General features: G+C 40.9%; 3 protein-coding genes across 5 annotated transcripts in view; 2 read left to right on the forward strand and 1 right to left on the reverse strand.

The window, feature by feature from the left end:
- The window catches only part of RFX4 (regulatory factor X4), a 51,946-nt gene extending 51,099 nt beyond the window's left edge, over positions 1 to 847 (forward strand). Inside the window, exon 17 of the mRNA XM_063308457.1 lies at positions 575 to 847. Coding sequence (XP_063164527.1) covers positions 575 to 847 — 273 coding nt within the window. The remainder of the gene's footprint in view (positions 1 to 574) is intronic.
- Positions 1 to 19,994, reverse strand: part of MTERF2 (mitochondrial transcription termination factor 2) — a 99,729-nt gene that overhangs the window by 1,952 nt on the left and 77,783 nt on the right. The window lies entirely within an intron of this gene.
- RIC8B (RIC8 guanine nucleotide exchange factor B) overlaps positions 12,388 to 19,994 on the forward strand; it is a 41,505-nt gene continuing 33,898 nt past the window's right edge. The window contains exons 1-2 of the mRNA XM_063309286.1: positions 12,388 to 12,548; positions 14,852 to 14,899. Of these exons, the coding sequence (XP_063165356.1) occupies positions 12,471 to 12,548; positions 14,852 to 14,899 (126 nt within the window). The 5' untranslated portion in view covers positions 12,388 to 12,470. The remainder of the gene's footprint in view (positions 12,549 to 14,851; positions 14,900 to 19,994) is intronic.

Below are 19,994 nucleotides of genomic sequence, written 5' to 3' on the forward strand. Positions count from 1 at the left end.
TACAGGTTCCAGGTGGGCCTGAAATCTGCAGTAAAAAGGGGCTGGAATGAAGACGGAAACTGTGATGAGAAAAGTCCTTTCACAATAAGGCTTACTCCCATGCAATGAAATTTGCAGCTTCCTCCACTTTGCTTGATTTGTCATCTTTCTTCAGGATGTGTTCACTTAGGGATTCATTAAAACATACAATGTAACTAGGTGTGCCTAAACATTTGCATACAACTCTATGAGATACTTTGTGATACAATGTGAGATGTGTCTATTATTTTTTATTAGTAGATGTGTCTATTATTTTTTATTAGTAGTAATATTAAACCTTTCGTATTCATCTTAGGTGTTTGCGGATTTGATGGAAGGGGTGGATTTATTGTGAACTGGGTTAAAATTCCCAGACCAACTTTGTTTTTCCTTGCACAATCACAGTTTTTTGTAGCTCTGCACTGCACACCATAAAAAGTTGAGGAGACAGCTTTGGCAGAATTTGGATCTTAATTCTTACTTTGTTTTTTGTGGTTTTCTTTCTGAAACGCAGATGCATGACAAACTTTCTCACAATGTACTTTCGTGTCTTTAGTACCCTTTCAATAGCCCGTCTTCAAGGATGGAGCCCTGCTTGATGAGCAGCACCCCAAGACTGCATCCATCTCCGGTTACACCTCGCTGGCCAGAAGTGCCCTCGGCAAACCCTTGTTATACAAGTCCACCCATGCATTCCACAAGATATGGAAATTCCAGTGACATGTACACCCCATTAACCACACGGAGAAATTCTGAATACGAGCACATGCAACACTTTCCTGGCTTTGCCTACATCAATGGGGAAGCAACCACAGGATGGGCAAAATAAACATGACTGGTAATAATATCAATCCTACATATTTAATAAAAAATGGACAAAAAAGTTTATGCCTGCTAGTAGAGTAATGGAAGTCTTATGTGGACACTGGCAACAACCATGAAGATGGGAAATATCCTGGGCACGTGACTATAAGCTCTAGGCCAGTGCAATGGTTCCTCCAAGCAAGCAGGATTTTAGTGCTGCTATTAAGCATTATGTAGGCCAAGGTGTGCCTTTTGTTTTGGTGTTTTTCTCCACATGCAAGAAAAGTGCTCTGAATTAGTTGCCATCTCCGTTATCACTGAATGTTCTCCATCTGCTTTGCTTGTTCATAAACCTGCAATTACAGATGAATTTATCTGCATCAGACAGGCTTGTATTCCTCAGAAAATCATGGAAGCAAAATGGACTTGAAAATTATCCAGTCTGGTCATCAAAAATTACAAGTCTTGATTTAATCATCCGCCTTGACACTAAGCTACCATAAAAAGAATCCTCTCATTTTCCTGTTTTGAGTCCAAATTTTTGGTTAAAACTGTGTGGAGCTAGCCTTCCTGTTAATCTCCTGCAAGTGCAGCAATACTGTGCTATTACTTTAAAAAAATGTCTAGACCAGTGTTTCTCAACCTTGACCCCTTTAAGAAGTGTGGACTTCAACTCCCAGAATACCCTAGCCAGCCATGGGAGTTGAAGTCCACATATCTTAAAGGGGCCACGGTTGAGAAACACTGGTCTAGACCCTCAAGATAGACCTGGTAACATATGGGAGATCTTACAGTGAGGAGGGCATGATTTCTTGCGTCCAGAGATCACTTTCAGTGCATGGCTCAGCATTTTATCATTATCAGCCTATACAGTGCGATGGCTAGAAGTGTTGACTGAGAAGCACCCACTGTGCCTATGGGCCAGAAATAAGCCCATGGTTAAACCAGATTGCTTCCATTTCCTCTATAAAAAAAAAACAGAAAAGGTTTTGAAGTGCACCCCTGGCAAGTAAGAGAAGAATATCAGTGCTTTTCCCCTAAGTAATTTTTCTCATTTTGTTTTGCTCTTCTTACCTCCTCAGTGGAACGTAGGACAGGAAATAATCCCCATGAGAAAAAGCAGATTGGGAGGGAGCACAATCAAGAGAAAATGGAAAAATAATAACGCCTTCCTGCCCCAGCTGCCCTTCTGAGTTTCTCCTGCAGCTTTATAGCGTCACGTGTCATGCAAGCAATGTTTCTGTGGCATTTTGCAACACAATCTGTAATGCAATGATCACAATACTGGCTTACTTATCCAAGATTTGTAAAGCTGTCTAATCAAATCGATGCAGTGTTGGATCACCATTCATTTTTTCTCACTGAGACTCTGGAAATGATCTTTAAGGAAACACGCTGGAATAAACACATTTTCACTAAAGGAAAATGAAACACAGTTTTTGCCTCTCTTTAAAAACTTTCACTAGCTTTTTCCAGAGCTATTGCTAGGCTTACTATTGTCCTCGGTTTCTACTGATATCTGAGGCTTCTTAAAACAGCATGTTAGTTGCGTTTAGATGAATTCCAGTTTACTTGTAACTTTACATCATGGTGCACTTTTCTATTGATCAAATAAGTGTTACCTTGAAAAAAGGAGGTGTGTAGCATTGAATGATCACTGCCTTAAACTGCTGCGTTTTGTACTACGTCACTCTACCGTGAATAAAAGTAATGGGTCCTTAATTACAAGGGATGCAATCCTGCTGCCCCATTCCTACAGAACATTACTGTGTGTGTGAGAGAGGAGTGTAAAGACCAGGGAGGAAAAAAAACCCTCTCCTAAGCCTAAGCGAGATCCTTCCTTTCATTTCTTCACTAACTGCTTTCCACCAGGCCCCAGGCACAACTCTAGGTCTTCTTTCTCCTGAAGTTTCGGTGAACCAATCTGGTGATCTAGGGCAGAGTTATGCTGGCTGGGGACTTCTGGGAGTTGAAGTCCACACATCTTAGAGTTGCCAAGGTTGAGAAACACTGATCTAAAGCATAACAAGTAGCTGGATGCTCCACTGGGATGTGTGGAAGGGCCCTAAATAGTATCTATTGAAGCCTTGATGTTGGACACTAACACTGGCAATCAGAACAAAAACGCCAAGAAGAGGGCTATTTGGGCTCCTATGGGGCAACCTCTGCGGGAGCGTGGAAAGAATCTCCTGAAAGCAAGAAAGTGACATGTGAGTGCTGTGAAATGGAGGAAATGTGTGAGACTTACCATAAAAGATGACAACCAATTTATAAAGCCTGGTCCTGGTTCCTTTGCCAAAACAATTCGTCACACTTATACAAACTTCAGAGTTGTGCCTTTTTGAATCTATTCTCTGTTACGTAGGTACAGGGAAATTGTATTTTCAGAGTCTTATTTTCCATTGGTATTTTTGGTCAAATTCATAGTTCTTTGTGAATTTTTTTGTAGAAAAATTATTAACATAGGGTGTTTTGCTTCTGTATTATATAAAAAGCACCTAGTAATTATGGTGGACTTATTACCCTATGGGTAAGATATTACAAGAAAATCTGGCATCAGGCATTTTAATAATTGTTTTGTAAATAAAATATTTGATAGCACTGAACCGTGGTGATAACTGTGTTTATGGTTAAAATGGAATTGTGTTGTTTGTACAGTTATCCAATATATATAAAGGCTTTTCACACTTAAATAAAAAACAAACATATGGAACCAATAATCTTATCTTACTTAATTCGTAATATTTTGAGTTCTAGACAGGCAACCAAGAATGGTGGTTTATATATATTACACTTCTAAATCATGTGTCAGAAAGAACAGCTACTGTATACTGTGTAAAATAAAATAAGTTTGGAACCTAAAGTTAAAGAAGAATTTTCCTGCTTTCTGTCCTGCGAAGCCTCTCTGGAGAGTTGATGGATTGTACATGGAGAATGATTCCTCAACCATGTGGGGTGGGATAAGAGGAATTTTCTAAAACAAGAAAGATTATATAAGGTCATATGTTCATGCCTCCTTTTTGAGACATTTGTTCCCCTCCCGCAAAAAGTTGGGGGAGATGTTTTCTGATCCTGAATAACATGAGATGGTTTGCAGAGGATTAATGAGACTCCCCGAAATCTCCAGAGACTTTTCAGGAGTTGTCAGTAGCTGCAGGAGGAAGGAGAGGATGAACAGGTTGCTTATTTGTAACTGTACAGATAGTTCCAGAGGACTGGAATTTTGGTTGCTAAGCAAAGTGGTCATTAAGTGAATCTGACCCAATTTTACAACCTTTTTGCAGCAGTCATTAAGTGAATCACTGCAGGTGTTAAGTGGACCACATGGTCGTTAAGTGAATCACACAGTTCCCCATTGATTTTGCTTGCCAGAAGCTGGCTGGGAAGGTCAAAAATAGCAATCACATGACCATGGGATGTTGCAAAGGTCATAAATGTGAACCAGTTGCCAGGTGCCCAAATCGTGATCATGTGACTACAGAGACACTCCAACAGTCGTAAGTGTGAGGACCAGTCGTAAGTAGGTTTTTTTCAGCACCGTCATAAGTTCAAACCATCACTAAACAAATGGTTGTTATGTGAGGATTACCTGTAGTTACTTGAGTGGTTCCTGCACCTGTGTTGAAGCCCATCAGAAACCTGTAGCTGAACATTTTTTGAAAGGAAGTAGACTCCTACTATGCTTGTTCCTGAATGCTATTCCCACTGTCCTCCCAGTGTTTTAATAATCACTTAATGATCACTTAGATAGCCAGTTTGGTTTAGTGGTTAAGGCACCAGGCTAGAAACCAGGAATCTGTGAGTTCTAGTCCCGCTTTAGGGACAAAGCCTTCTGGGTGACCTTGGGCCAGTGACTCTTAGCCCTAGGAAGCAAGCAATGGCAAATCACTTCTGAAAAGCTTGCCAAGAAAACAGAAGGGACTTGTCCAGGCAGTTGCCTTGAGTCAACCACTAACTTGAAGGCATAAAAAAAAGAGAGAAGAGAAGAGGTTAATGAACAACCTAAGGGAAAACAGTTATCGAAGCATGCTTATGAACAGGGAACGATGGGCATAACTGCTCTGCCGGCATCCATTTTTCTCTCACAGTGGAATCGACACAATGGGCTATCCAACCAGTTCAGGAGGTATCCCTAGTCACTTCCGGAGGAACAAGTACGGAAAAGTGACAGCTACAACAGAGTGGATCCTACCAAGAGAGAAAGCAAGCAACATACAAAAGGGAGAATCAAGACCCCTTCTTGGGGATCCAATCTTGAGTGGAGAATGATGATCAATCAGTTCTGGAGGGACCATATCCAAATCCATGCACGTTCACTGTAGTGAACATGATGAGATAAAAAAGACAATGCACCATAAGAAACCGCATTTAAGGTTGATTGCTCCTGTCAAGAGCCATTGCTGAGAGAATGAGGACCTGAAGAGATGGTAGTAAAACCCATGTTGACTGAGAATCTAGACAGACCCTGATATATGACTTGGGAAAGGCCAGGCAGGACTTCTTTATATTCCTATGATCCATCAGCTAAGAATCCAGAAGTGATAGTAGCCCCCAGTATACTAGCTGACAAAATGAACGGACAAGAATTGAAATACCATAAATATGAATGCCCAATAGATGAAGGTATGTCACGTCCACTGTCCTGTACTGGGTGAAAACCCTGAGGGTGGCTGACAGACTGAAAAACAACATCCTGAATTGCTAAGAAATATTGCTGACGACAGAATAGAAAAAACGTGTTTTGGAGACACAGCTCTGTGGAAGTAGATGTCACTTTGGTCTGTTGAGGAAAACTAGTCTGAAATGTCTTCATTCTGAAGGGTTAGGGTTGGATGTATTTGTTGAAAGCAGAGATCAAGTACTGGGCATGCTCCTCCATTAGTATTTAATGTCACAATATGAATAAAAGCAAGCTGTGATAGTAGAACAAACTTAAACCTTTGTGTGGCAGAAGTGAAATGTGTTCAACAGAAATGAGATCAGATAGTAGACCGAACAACTATCTATGAGCAGTCACCAATGTGTAACTGACAGCCACTGTAGTCATAATCCAAGAGTTAGGATCTTTCAAAAGTCCCAGAACTGAACCAATGACTTATTTTTTGACGGTGAAGTCTGTTCAGCCCAAAAGCAGATGGCACAATGGATGGAATGCAAAAGATTTTTAAAAATGCTGTTCATCAAACAGGAGTGCAGCTGGCTAACTTGTCATTTTTTTCCCTCAGTACTGATCCTGACATATGAACCAAGGTGGTTGCAGGCCATCACATTTTTCTTTGCCTCTATCTGAAAAGTAGAGAAAGGCTCCTGATATACAAAGGTTTTATAGTTCCATTGGAAGTTGTCCTTCCTCTAGGTGTTGGTACAGAAATCCTTCTAAATATTGCCTTTGACTCAACTGTCTCCCTGACAACTTGCCAACTTAGCTCACACATTGTACAACATCTCCAAGTATGGGAGAATATTTCTTTGAACTCTTGGGTTATGACCACCGTGGCTATCAGCCAATCCAGTCAAGGACATCAAGCTACACCACAACATATTTTGCAGAGTTGATTTATTTCGAAAGCACTGATGCCTCAGTTGTGAACAATCCTGTAAGCTTTATTTTATCCTCTGACAAAGGGAGAAGGCCATCTCTCTCTCTCAAAACAAAAAAAAACAAAACCCTGATAACTGCTGAGACATGTCTGGTGATTCACAATTCTGAAAGGATAAAGTAGAATATTCCCTGTGAACTGTTATACCCATCTTTCTCCCAGTTTATCCACATTATCCATGTGTCATTGCTCTGATAACTTCAGTTAGCCAGTTTGGTCTAGTAGTTAAGGCATCAGGCTAGAAACCAGGAGACCATGAGTTCTAGTCCTGCCTTAGGCCTGAAAGCCAGCTGGGTGACTTTGGGCCAGTTGCTCTCTCTCAGGCCAACTCACCTCACAGGATTGTTGTTGTGGGGAAAATAGGAGGAGGAAGGGGTATTAGGTATGTTCTGTGCCTTGAGTTATTTATAAAAATTATAAAGGCAGGATAAAAAAATCTTTAAAAAACCCTTCTTCTAGATGGCTTCCACAACCAGTGAGTTGAGAGCCAGATGGTGAAACACAAACAACACCCCTCTTACTGCAGCAGGTACAAAGACTCTGTATAGTTTGTTGTTGGAGGCATAGATGTTGGCTTTTCCCATAGCTTCTTGGCCAACTGAAGGAGGGTGGAAAAAGCTGGAGTATCAGAATAAACAACGAGGAAGATGACGGATGGATGGATGGATGGATGGATGGATGATAGATAGACAGACAGATATCTCCCTTTGAGTCAGCATTGATTCCTGGCTACTGCCTGGACAAGTCCCTGCAGTTTTCTTGGCAAATTTTGGAAGTGATTTGCCATTGCCTTCTTCCAAGGGCTGAGAGAGTGAGTGGCCAAGGTTGCCCAGCTGGTTTTGCATCCAAGGCCGGACTAGAACTCATAGTCTCCCAGTTTCTAGCCTGGTGCTTTAGCCACTATACCAAACTGGCTCTAAATCATGTATATCCAAAGTAAAATGCAGCACCCACATCTCCAGAATTTTAGATATATACACAGTAGATGCTCCTGATTAATCCCTCACCATTGGATCTGGAGAGAATTTTCAGTAATTATCTTGATCAGGTAGTAGCCAAACTATTATCCAAGTACTAGAGTGATACACAGGATGCTTTTAAATTCTCATGGCTGAGATTCCCTCAAAGAATAGTTGTAGTAGGTAGTCTCCAAGGAATCTGGGGCTGTTCTGGGGCTATGGCATGGGGAAGCCATATCAGATAGTTTGGATACTATAGCATTTGGCTCTGTATATAGATAACACTCATGATAATATGAGGTTGAAACTTCTGGAAATAGACTGGCAAATCCTTTCTTGAAAGATGTTTCCCATGGCAATACCAATTTAATTGATGGTATTTATCTTCCTCCACTCATCTCCAGTTGTTGGGTATGTATCCCAGTCATGAGAAGGGGAGGAAGAAGAAAGGAGTTTCCTTTTGTGAATTTCTTTAGGTTCATTTAACTTTGAATCCAAGCCTTATTGTCCTGTGATCCAATCATTTCCACCCTTAGAGGATGTGCCCATTGACAGGGTTTGCACACCACTCTAAGCCAAAATGTGATTGGCTTGTTCATAGTTCAGTGTGAACCAACCAATTAGGTTAATTCAGTTAACCACAATTAAATAAATTATGGATTAGTAAATACAGCTATTGAGTCTATACGTGATACTCTGAACATACATATGATCATCTACAGCTTCTTTATACGGAGTTCCTAAGGTCTCTGCAGTGTCTCTAAGATCTTTCAACTACAGGTGCCTAGCACTGAATCTGGACTCTCTGCATTCAAAACACGTGCTTTTGCTCTGACTTTGCTCTGAAATGAGAACACAATTGCAAAGGGTTTCTTTTAAAAAAAAAATCCTGTTAAAACCTATATAATAAATACTGTGAAATCATCATTTGGCTTTCTTTATGGTATAGCAATTCCGTGTATGTATGAAGATTTACATGGAAGTTGGCAATGGGTTTGCATTACATTCGCAAAATTAATAAAGTGTGGAATTTCCTGCCACCAAATATGGTAAAGTAACCGATTTAGGTATTTTTAAAAGAGACCTGGACAAATTTATGGACGATCAGGCTATCAGTAACATCCAGGTTTGATGGCTGTTTATTAACTCTGGTATCTCAGGCAACATACCTTAAATAACAGTTGCCATGGAGCAACAGCGGAAATGAGCCTTTGCCATCCTGTCCATGTTGTAAATATGCGTATGTGTTTGGCCACTGTGTGACACAACACTAAATGGACCATGTCTTATGTGTCCTTGGAGTGCTGGAGATTTAGCAGGGGCGTAGCAATGAAAACTACATTGACTCAAATAAATCCAACTTTTTTATTCAGATTTCCACTTGCTTTGAAGGTCACTAGCCTTTAACAAAATGGATGCTGACCTTCTTCAGCTAATCAGCACTGCTGTGACTGACCGCCAAGCCCATGACTTTCTGAAGCTGACTGGCAATACTTACAAAGATTAAATCTAGCTAATATCAGAAAACTTGCAGTATGTACCTTGTGAAACACTCCGATCTTCAGAAAAGAAAATGGAATTTATTCTGCATTTTCTCATTAAGATTCCGAAACTTGTTTTTCTTTCCTCACAACTTCATGCATGTACTAAAATGCACTGCTGACCAGTCTCTCAGCCCATTTAATAGCCTACCGTAAAATCCTGAGAAAGACTCTTCCATCGTAAAAATACAAGTAGTCCTCATTTAGTGACCACAATTGGGACCAGCAACTTGGTCATTAAGCAAAGCAGTTGCTAAGTGAAACTGGAAATGTGTTTATGATCTTACTTCAGCTTTCCTTTGTTTACAGACCTGCAGAGGTTGTAAATACGAGGATTGGTCGTAAAGTTACTTTTTCATCACTGTCATAACTGCAAATGGTTGCTAAATGAGGACTACCTGTACTTTGCAGTTCATGTCTGTTGTGCAGCAGGTTTGGAAATGGCTAGAGAGTGTAACCACATACTTCCTCTCTAAGTTTTATTTACATTTTAATGATGAGCACACTAAACATTTCACAGTGCTGGAAAAACTTGCTTCTTTGGTAGTTGCCCACATCATAACCTCAAGATATGTTCAGTCACACATGAAAGAAATGAACAAGTTCTTCAAGCTTGCTGTGTAAACTAAACCTCTATCTGTTGCCTCTGTTGAGGCAGTTGCTGCTGTATGAACAAACTCCTTCCTGTGAACTTCCATCAGGACTTGAATATACTTTGAAGTGTGATCTTCAAAATATTCTGTCTGCCACAATCTGGAAAGCAAATGTTTTGTTATATCCACAAAGCAGAAGGCAATTTCTCAGTTTTGGCTTCTTTCCACAAATGCAAGGAGGAGAATCAGTTGGTAGCTCATAAGTCTTGTGCAGCATTCAAACTGATTATTGGAACTTTAAAAACAATTTGTAGGGACAAATAGATAAAGAGAAGATAGTGAAGGGCACATATGTTGTAGCTTTTGGCAAGGTGCACGAATGAGCACTGCAATGACTTTGCATTTTTTTCCAGGGGTTTATTGAACTGAGTAGGAGATTCCCACAAGATAATATATTTAGGAGCAAGTTACATTCATCTAGGTGTACTTGCTAGAAAATTAGTGCAATTTCTAACAGGACAGTGCTGATCATGCAAGACCCCCACAAGGGAACAGCACCATCCAACTACTGGCCAATAACCTGCCTCCCCACAACATGGAAAGTCCTATCAGGCATCATAGCTGCCAAGCTGCAGGATCATATAAGCCAGTACATGAGCACAGCTCAGGAGGGCACTGGGAACAACACCAGAGGCTCAAAACACCAGTTCCTCATAGATAGAGCAGTCACCCAAGACTCAAGGTCTAGACAGACCAATCTGAGCACAGCCTGGATTGACTACAGGAAAGCCTATAACTCAATGCCACACACATGGATCTGTGAGTGCCTGGTGCTATACAAAGTCAACAGAACACTCAGCATCTTCCGCAAGAACTCAATGGGGCTGTGGAAGACAATGCTGAAAGTCAACTCAAGACAGCTTGCACAAGTGGCCATCAAGTGCGGCATATACCAAGGTGATGCACTGTCCCTGCTGCTTTTCTGCATGGGCTTGAACCCCCTCAGCCAAATCATCACTAGGACTGGATATAGATACAAGTTCAAGAGTGAAACTACCATCAGCCACCTCCTCTACATGGATGACATCAAGTGGAGTGAACGAGACATCAACTCACTGATCCACCTGACACAGATCTACAGTGAGGACATTGGGATGTCATTCAGACTAGAGAAGTGTGGCTGGATGGTAGTAAAGAGAGGGAAGGTATTTAAGACTGATGAGGTGGAACTACTAGCGGGTCACGTAGCAGACATACAGACCAGCTACAAGTACCTTGGTATCCCACAGTCACATGGGAACCATGATGAGGAGGCAAGGAAGACAGCAACATCCAAGTACCAACAAAGGATAAGACAGGTCCTGAAGAGCCAGCTCAATGGGAAGAACAAGATTCACGCTATCCACATGTATGCCTTGCCAGTCGTCAGATACCCTGCCAGTATAGTGAGCTGGCCAAAGGAGGACATGGAGGCTGCTGATGCGAAGACCCAAAAGCTCCTCACAATGTACGGATGCTTACACCCCAAGTCCAACACCCAGAGACTGTTCACCAGCTGTAAAGAGGGTGGGCAGGGTCTGGTGAGGGTCAAAGCCACTATCCTGGATGAGACCCAGAGCATCCAGGAGTACATCAGTAAGATGGCACCCAAGGATGAGCTGCTGAGGGAATGCCTGAGGCCACAGCAGACATGGAAGGAAGAACAAGCAGAGGAAGTACCATGGCAAGACAAGACCCTGCATGGGATGTACCACTGACAGATAGCTGAGGTGGCTGACATTGGGAAATCCTACCAGTGGCTGGAAAGGGCTGCTCTAAAAGGCAGCACTGAGGCACTGATCACAGCAGCACAAGAACAGGCACTAAGCACCAGATCCATAAAAGGGTCTACCACACTAGACAGGACCTAAGGTGCGCCCTGTGGAGAGAGGCCTCAGAGACAGTCCAACACAGAGTGGCAGGATATAAGATGCAGGCAGGAACAGCATACACTAAACGGCACAACCAAGTAGCTGGCACTGTGTACAGGAACATCTGCACAGTGTCCAGATGGGAGATTCCACAGAAGGTCATGGAGAATGACAGGGCCAAGATTCTGTGGGACTTGCAGATCCAGATAGGCAGGTACTGGCCAATCAATCACACATTGTGGTAGCAGACAAGGACCAGAAGACAGTGGTGGTGATAGATGTAGCGGTGCCAAGTGATAACAACATCAGGAAGAAGGAGTATGAGGAAGTGGAGAATTACCAGGGCCTGAAGGAGGAACCAGAGAAGATGTGGAAAGTAAAGACCAAAGTGGTCCCAGTGGTGGTAGGGGCACTTAGGGCAGTAACGCCTAAGCTGGGAGAGTGGCTCCAACATATCCCAGGAGCAACATCAGAGCTCTCTGTCCAGAAGAGTGCAGTGCTAGAACAGCTAAGATACTGCACAGAGCCCGCAAACTCCCAGGCCTCTGGTAGAGGAGCCAAGGTTGAGGAAGACACATACCACCCATAGGAGTGAGAAGGGAATTTTTTTTTATATAGTATTCTTGTGAAAAGTTCTGCATATTCATCAGTAGATCTCGTTCCAGTTATAGATAATACAGAGACTTTCAAGACTCACAATGCATCACACCCTTTCAAATGTCTCCAAGTAGAACAGCAAAGGCTGCCGGAAAATGTAGTCTCCGCCAAGAGCTGCCACGCCCGTTGCTTCCGCATCATCTCTCCCCTCTCCGAAGTAAACAGCATTCAACCAATAGCAGGTGATCACCCGCCTCTCGGCTTCCTGCCAACCAATCGGAACCCACTCTTGCCTTCGGAGGTGGGGACAGTTGCTGGGGTTTACCGTGGCGTCATTCGAGGTCAAAGGTAGAAGGGTTAAAAAAAAAAAGAGGCGGTGGCTGGAGCTGCTGCTGTTGCTGCCTGGCCGTGAGAACGAGCTGGCCGTTCGGCCGCGCCCTACTCAAGAATGGCGGTGGAAGCGGCGCTGGCAGCGGTCGGAGGGCGAGACGGGGCTGAGCAGGTCCTGAGCCGCTTCAATGAGCAGGTACTGACGGGATCCCGCTCGCCCCCGCTCCCCGTTAAAGGCACCGCCCCCCTTTGTGAGCCCAAAGCCTTCGGGCAGCCTCCCATCTTCCGCCCCCCAAGTGTTGGGGGAGGCAACGCCCATAATCCTACCCGGATTATGTCTAGCTGTCTGGCGCACTGGGGAGATGAGAGTTGTAGTCCACGGACCGTTGGAAGATGCTAGGATGGAGAAGCCTCCGGGGTGGTCCCCACCCCTCCTGCCAGTCCTCCGAGCATCCTTCTTGAACTCTCCACCCGATGGTCCCTGAGCTGCGCTGGGAAGCCTAGAGGCAGAGGGACCCTCCCTTACTGCCCTCGAGACAAGCCGGCTCTTGCGCCCCTGGCACCGCAATGAATGAGGTCCCTCAGCCTTCCCCAACCTGGTGCCCTCCAGCTGTGTTGATCCACAGCGTCCATCGCCTATCTCCAGCTGTCAATGCTTCTGGAGGGCACCTGGCTGGGTGAAGCTGACTCTCCTGTGTGGCTTTCTGGAGGACATCCTGGGCAAAACCACCCATTCCTGGCAAAGTGCTCTTTAACCTCCATGCCTCCTCCATGCCATGCTACTCCATGCCAAGCCATAAGCTCCATGTAATGGCAAAGTGACTTTTTTCCCCACCAAATATGAGCATTCAGCTCTATCATCCACACCAAGGGTGTTTTTCTTTCTAGGGCTTAATACATTTCTTGCATATTTCCCAATAATAACATTATTTTCTTTTACTATTGCATTTTTTTCTTTTTTGAGTTAATGCTCTTTAATTTTTCCTTCTTCTTGTGTTACCATATGGCTGTCATCTTCTGCCCAACATCTAGTACTGCTGTGGCGATCACCATCACTATTGTATCTTGTAATTTCTGTTACTTGAATATTTAATTTTTCCAGAATATAATGCACATTTTCTGAATAAAATCTTCCCCACTTCCTTTAGTGTCATGGAATCCTTTCTGTGTAGGCATACAAAAATGCAAATTTCTGTAATGAATTCAAGAAAGGCTGTAGCAAAAATGCATGACACTACTAACCACAGTAAAGGTTCTATAACAATTAGAACTATAATTATGTTGTGTAAAAATGAAGCTTCTGAGGCAAAAAATTGTCAATAATTAAGTCCCATGAAAACAAATACTTGACTTAGTTTTTTCTCCAGGGTAATTTTTTAGCACCTTTTCTCTTTAAATTTTCCCATTTTTAGAGGGTTTTTTTGATAGCGTGAAGAATGGAAAGCAAAATTCCTCATTTAGACTGATGTTTGTTTTTCTGTGCAATGAGTTGAGCAATTAAGTTCCTGTACTCCTCTACACAAGGTTGCCTTTAAAGCTTCAGCTGGTCTCCCTAGGTAGTTGCCTAGCTACTGGAGAGCCAGCTCTAGCAACAGTGCTCCACTAATCGACATTGCTTGCTAGTCCATTGTGAAGGTAATTAAAGTGTCTAGTTAAAGTAATCTGCTAGGGCCCTGGTTGAAATATCTACTGCTTGATGGCTGTTCTCATATAATTTTGTAACTCAGGTCAAAATGCATCCTGTAGTTTATACTAGAACATACTACTACTTGCACAGAGTAGTCCCAGATGTTTGTATGAGGATTAAATTGTCAGATGCTTCTTGCTTTGTATTTGAAGAGTGTTGATGCAATAACTCTTTCACGGCTGAATATTTTAATAGGCATATCCACTTCTAAATTCCATTTCGTTGCCATGGCTAATAGTCATGGTAACCTGTTGTCCGTGAACTCATACTTTGCAAAACCCATCTTGGCACTGTCTTGGCAAGGGCCTTTTGCTGATAGCTCTACTGATAATAATTCTTATCAAGCAGTCCTGTATAAACCACTCTGAGCTTCTTGGGGTTTCATTCTAAGCAAACTGTCAGAGTATTAAGGCTGGCATTGCAGAGGGTGATAACTTGGATGGCAAGTAACTGCCTGGTGAAAAATCACTAATGGAGCAGTTCTAAGTGGGTTAGGGCTGCTCTGTCCAACAGTAGAATGATCATTCATAATTCTAAAAAAAATATATTAAGGATGCCTCAGATTTCTACTTCTCCATTTAAACGTAGGTTTGGAAAGGAAGTAAATGGCTAGCTAATCTGTATTTGTTTAATTCAAAAATAAAAGTTCAATCAGTTAAAGTGAAAGGCCTGAATCTTTTCCAAGTAATTTTGGTAAGGATTCAGATATCAAATTAAAGTGTGTTTTGGCAAAATGAAATATGTAAGCCTGTATGAAACATGTTTATTCACATTTTTGTAAAAAAAAAAATGAATTTTGTTTATTTCTTCAGAATAGGGCCACTTTCAAATTTGAGTCATCAGATGAAGAAAAAAGAAAGGTAAGCATGTTAAACCTGGTCTTTAAAAAGTGTGTGCATTTTTGGCACATATTACGCATTAGGACTGTGTAGATCCTTCAAAGAGGGGTGTCAAAATTTGCAGGAGATGTGGCTGCTTTGAAAAGCTGCTCCCTGCTGTCTCTCTACAAGTGTGCAAGCATAGCCACTTCACTTCACCAGGGGTCTGAAAAAAAGAGTTTGTTGCTGTAACTATTTGTGGTTTCTATGTGTCCCTATATCTTTTGAACCACCTCTTTCAAAGAATTTGCAGAATTTACTGTATGTGTTGTTCTTGATGTAGTAGAAATACATTATAACTAGGACCGTGGCAAAATGGATAGTTGCTTCTCTTTATTAACAGTTTTAGTTAAATTCAGTGTATTACATTTAATATATTTAAAATTTTATCAGATTAATATGAGAAAAGTAGAAAATACACTGTTTTGATGGGCTGCAGGTTTAATGGAACTTTATAGTGACAGCACTTGGGATGCATTGTTGTTGTTGTTGTCTACACAACTGAGGCATAACAGAGAAGACACTGGAAGCTGGATCTTGAAGGAGGAAGAAATACGTTCCTTGTCTGGTTGTGACATTTTTGCTTTGTGCAAATGTTAAAAGATATTATCATATATGCAGTTTTGTTTGACTGAGTAATACCCATGTGATTGAAACTGCATATATTTTTACAACAGCAATAAAATTATGTCACTGTACTTGAGGGTACAGAATAACAGGTGAACATTTTTCAAATATGGCAAGTGTATTGATAATATCAACAGCCAACCCTTCCCACAGAGGAGTTGGGCATTGTAAAGGCACATGGGTTTCCTTGTTCACTTCTGAAGCTTTTTTGCCTAGGTTATGCCTCTGATCTAAAAATGCATGGATGGTTGTTTAGTTTAATGTTTTTCATAACATTATGAAAATTGGAATATTGTTGGTGAGTAAGGATGGTTCTTAAAAAGTAGATAAATTAAGGGAGTCTGCAGGCTGATTCTTCATTTTGTGAGATAGATGCAAGCGCAAATTTTCTAGTAACGCTCGTTCCATCTTTTTTTACACTGTATGCAAACTTGTCCCTGCTTGGAAAACTCTTTTATGTACATTGAGTTTCTCTGTGCGTAGGAGTCATGGAGCTGTATTCTAATCATAGAAAAAAGAAAATTGATATAGACAAATGGAAATACTATCCTTCAGAATAGTTTCTGCAGGTGATTGGTACTGAAGACAAGGAATTTTACTATATATATTTTCATAGAATATGAGACATTAATACTAAATCATCCTATTCTATTAGACATAGATAGTAGAAATAAATGTTGTAACGGAAGGGTAGTAGTGTTTTGTAATGCATAGCTTGTAAACATAATTAAACCCTTTGTAATATACTTGGGATGAACATTCCTAAATTGGTGATCTAGCGTTTTAGAAATAGCCATACCATGTAGGTTTCTGATGAATCTAGGAAACGAGTATTGGGACATAGAAGAGAGTCCCACCCCCAAAGGACATCAAGCTGTTGGATCAGAAGAACAAAGTGAAGCAAAATTCAGGGTTCCTTTGAGAGCATCATAGTGCACCTAAGTGGATGGAAATTCTAGGCAAGTCTCTGAATAATGCTCTATTACAAAACTCTCACGCTTGCCAGCAAAATTGTTGCATGTAAAAGAGCTGCTTTCAACACTGCTAGCATCTAATTAACGTTTAATAAATCTGAGACCTTTTGCTGTTCCCAGGAGTTAGTATTTTTCACCTGAGTCCTAAGCATCCTGCAATCTTGGATTTCTCTGAAGAAATGCTGTTGGATTTCTTCTAACTGTAATGTGCACTTATATTTAGTAGGACTGATACTTGTGATTTAAGATTGCAGAAGAGAGCTGCTGGAAGAATAAATCCTGAAAACAGGAACTGAGTATAAACATGCAGTATTAGGCTGCCTGCATTCTCTAGAAATCAGAGAACTATGCAGATACAAAAGGCATATATTTGCAGATAAGCAAATTATAATTGCTTAATTAGCCAGTTCCTGGTTTGGTTCCTCTTCATTGCTATTTCTTGCCTTGAATCTCAAGTAATTTAAAGGCTTGGTCAAGGCATAAAAACTAAGAAAACACAAATTATGTATTGTCATTTCCATATACCACTAAATCACAGTTGCAATTAATAAGCTAAAACAAACCATGGTTTCAAAGTGACTTACTTCCCTTAATTATGATTTATTTATCTGTTCACATAATCATTTTAAGCCAGAAACAAGCACAATAATTTGATAGTTAGTATGTTATATAATCCCAGCCACTGATCTGCTTAATGAATTTATCAGCAACTTAACAAGGGTAGTTTAGATCTGTTTCCACTAAATAATTTATTATTAGTTGTTTCTAATCATTCATTTGTTCTGCTGCTAAAGCTACATTTTAGGGCTGTCCGCTTAGCTTAAAACTTGAAACACTTTTATGATAATAGGTTGACCATGGAAATCGTTTAAATTGTAGTTTAAAAACAAATATGGCTAGTTTAACTCTTGTTGCCATTTACTACTGTAAGGTGCAAATTAGCTATTTATGGAGGTCTGTGCCCATGTTACCCTGCCCTTTTGCCTTGTCTCATCTCAATTCCCAGAAAGTTCAGAGTTATTTGATTATGGTTGGTAACATTTTGGAAAGTATATTTCTTTATTAGAACCCAAATGACCAGCATGTAGTTTAAAACTCCACCCAAGGAACTTCTGTGATCCAAACCATTATAAATTAAACTAATATTTTCAGTAGCACTCAAAGGTAGAAAATCCATCCTTCTTGGTTGTTTTAAAATAATTACAAATCCTCTTGACATATTTTAATTTTATATATAGCTTGTACAAAGCAGCAGTCTTTGGGCAGCAATTACCATCCATGTTCAGTGTCAGCCATTTCACAAGCAGTCATATTAATCTTTGGAGCAAAAGTCACAAATCATCCTGGTGTCCCTTAAAAACTAATCAGTTTATTGCATCAGAAACTTTCATATGCCAGAAAGCCCACTCTCTGAAGATTCATCAGGTCTTATTTCTGTAGATGTGGCTTGCTATAGACAATACCAGATTGCAGTGATCAAAGATCAGACCCTCTGCTAATGAACTTCCTTGTCTGTGGCCTGGTCATGCCATTCTAAGACAGCCTTCCCGAAGCTGGTGTCCTCCAGATATTTAGATTAAATCTTCTCAGATATTTGCTGAGAATAGTGGGAGTTGAAGGGCATCCAGGTTTGGGAACGCTGTGTTAGGCAATACCGTTAGGCTTAATGTGGTGAATGAATTTGGCCATTGTGCTTTGTAAGTTATGATTTATGGCTTAGTACAGCAAATTAGCATACAGTGGTTTATCAGGATAGGATACTTTTTTGCTTTTCCCATCCCTTGCCTACCACCAAATTGTGGTCACTAATATCAAGGCTACTAGCAGCTAAGAGTTAGCTAGTTTCTTTTTGTAGTCTCACTTTGTTCTGTGCCATATAGAGTCAACAGTGGGCATGTTGTTGGCCCATCCAGAGTTTGAGTGAGTTACAGAAAAGCTGGAAAGGGTGAGAGCAGTTAATTTATTATATAATTTATTCCTAGAGTTCTCATGTACTTCATTATAACCACACTGCCTAGTGAAAAGCTACAAGCCTATACTGAGTTCAGTAAATTTAAAAACATGTCTATCTGATGAGCCTCCTATGGAGGATTTAATTAAAAGCAATTGAGAACTTAGAATTGAGAAGGCCCTGGGTCAAAAAATCTCAGCATAATAATGAACTACAAAATCTTAAGGCCAGTCCAGCATGACATGAGGCCAATTATCATTTATGTGGGAGACAAGGAACATCATGTACTTGGCAAACAAATCCTGGTGAAACCAAAACACTGGGACTGCCTATACAGTGGGTCAGGTGACATCATTTGAGTTGGATAATTTGGGGTCTTGTGTTTTGCTTTTCAATGATTTGACCTTTTGCAATGCATTGCTTGTTTCTAAAGAAGAACCATGCCAATTTGTGGAAGGAGCTTACTGCAGATCATTTCATTCTGGTTTCATGTACTGTATGCCCTTTTGGTAGTAATAACTGTCAAGCTCAGCTAGATTGTCGCTATTCTGGAATATACTTCTAAATTAAATCTTGGACAGTAATATATGTAATAAGCTGTTTCTGTTTGCTTGACAGTGATTATTTCCAGTGTATACTTGCACAAAGTTAGCCAAAACAGCACCAACTGAACACAGTAGTGAAATGGATCATAGTTTGGATATAATCCTTCTTGATTCAAGCAGGAAATCCATAGGGATGAAGTGAGAACTGCCTATAGATATTACTGGAGAAATACAAGTTTTTAACTGAGGTGTGAGAGTTTTTATCTCACAAAACACCAAATGGGGGTGAGAAATGGAGAACAGCCTAAAAACTGAATATGAACATTCTGACAAGTCCTGGTTCTGGAGCTTACTTCGTATTCTTTTTGTCAGTGTCTTTGTTAGAACAGTTGGCTGTTCAGAGTAAACAAGGTCTCAGATCTACTTGTTGTTGGTTGGGGGGTGGGACTTAGAGTAAGGCTGTACAGTCTTTCAAATTTCATTCCATAAAGGTACTTTAGCATGAATGAGAACATGAACAGAGCTTCTGTCTGCAACTCTTTAAAGCAGCTCTGTCTTCCTTTGGAGTCACACAGCAATCGTTTTAAAGGCTGGGAGTCATTTGCTACTTCTTCATTCCCTCATGCTCTGAAGCACCTTTCTGGAGTTGAATCCACAATATTCCACATCCCTAATAGATAGGACAGGCAGCAGGGCAAGTAATAAAGGGGGAGAAAACAACCCTTTCTTTACTACTTAGAAATAGTGCAAACCACTGTATATTTCCATGGATTTCGTAGCATTTAATATGGTGACAAATACTTAAAGCAAATATATGCACAGGGGCCATATATCAGATGTATAGGTAGGTAGTAAGTGTGTTCCATAAGGGAGGTTACCACGGCTGCACAGTGTTATTTTCTTTTTTCTTTTTACTTCAAATTCTGAGCTCCTGTGACTGCATCCTCATTTTCAGAAATGTGTAATTGTTCAGGAAATGG

The sequence above is a fragment of the Candoia aspera genome, chromosome 7, assembly GCF_035149785.1.
Source record: "Candoia aspera isolate rCanAsp1 chromosome 7, rCanAsp1.hap2, whole genome shotgun sequence".
NCBI classification, from domain to species: domain Eukaryota; kingdom Metazoa; phylum Chordata; class Lepidosauria; order Squamata; family Boidae; genus Candoia; species Candoia aspera.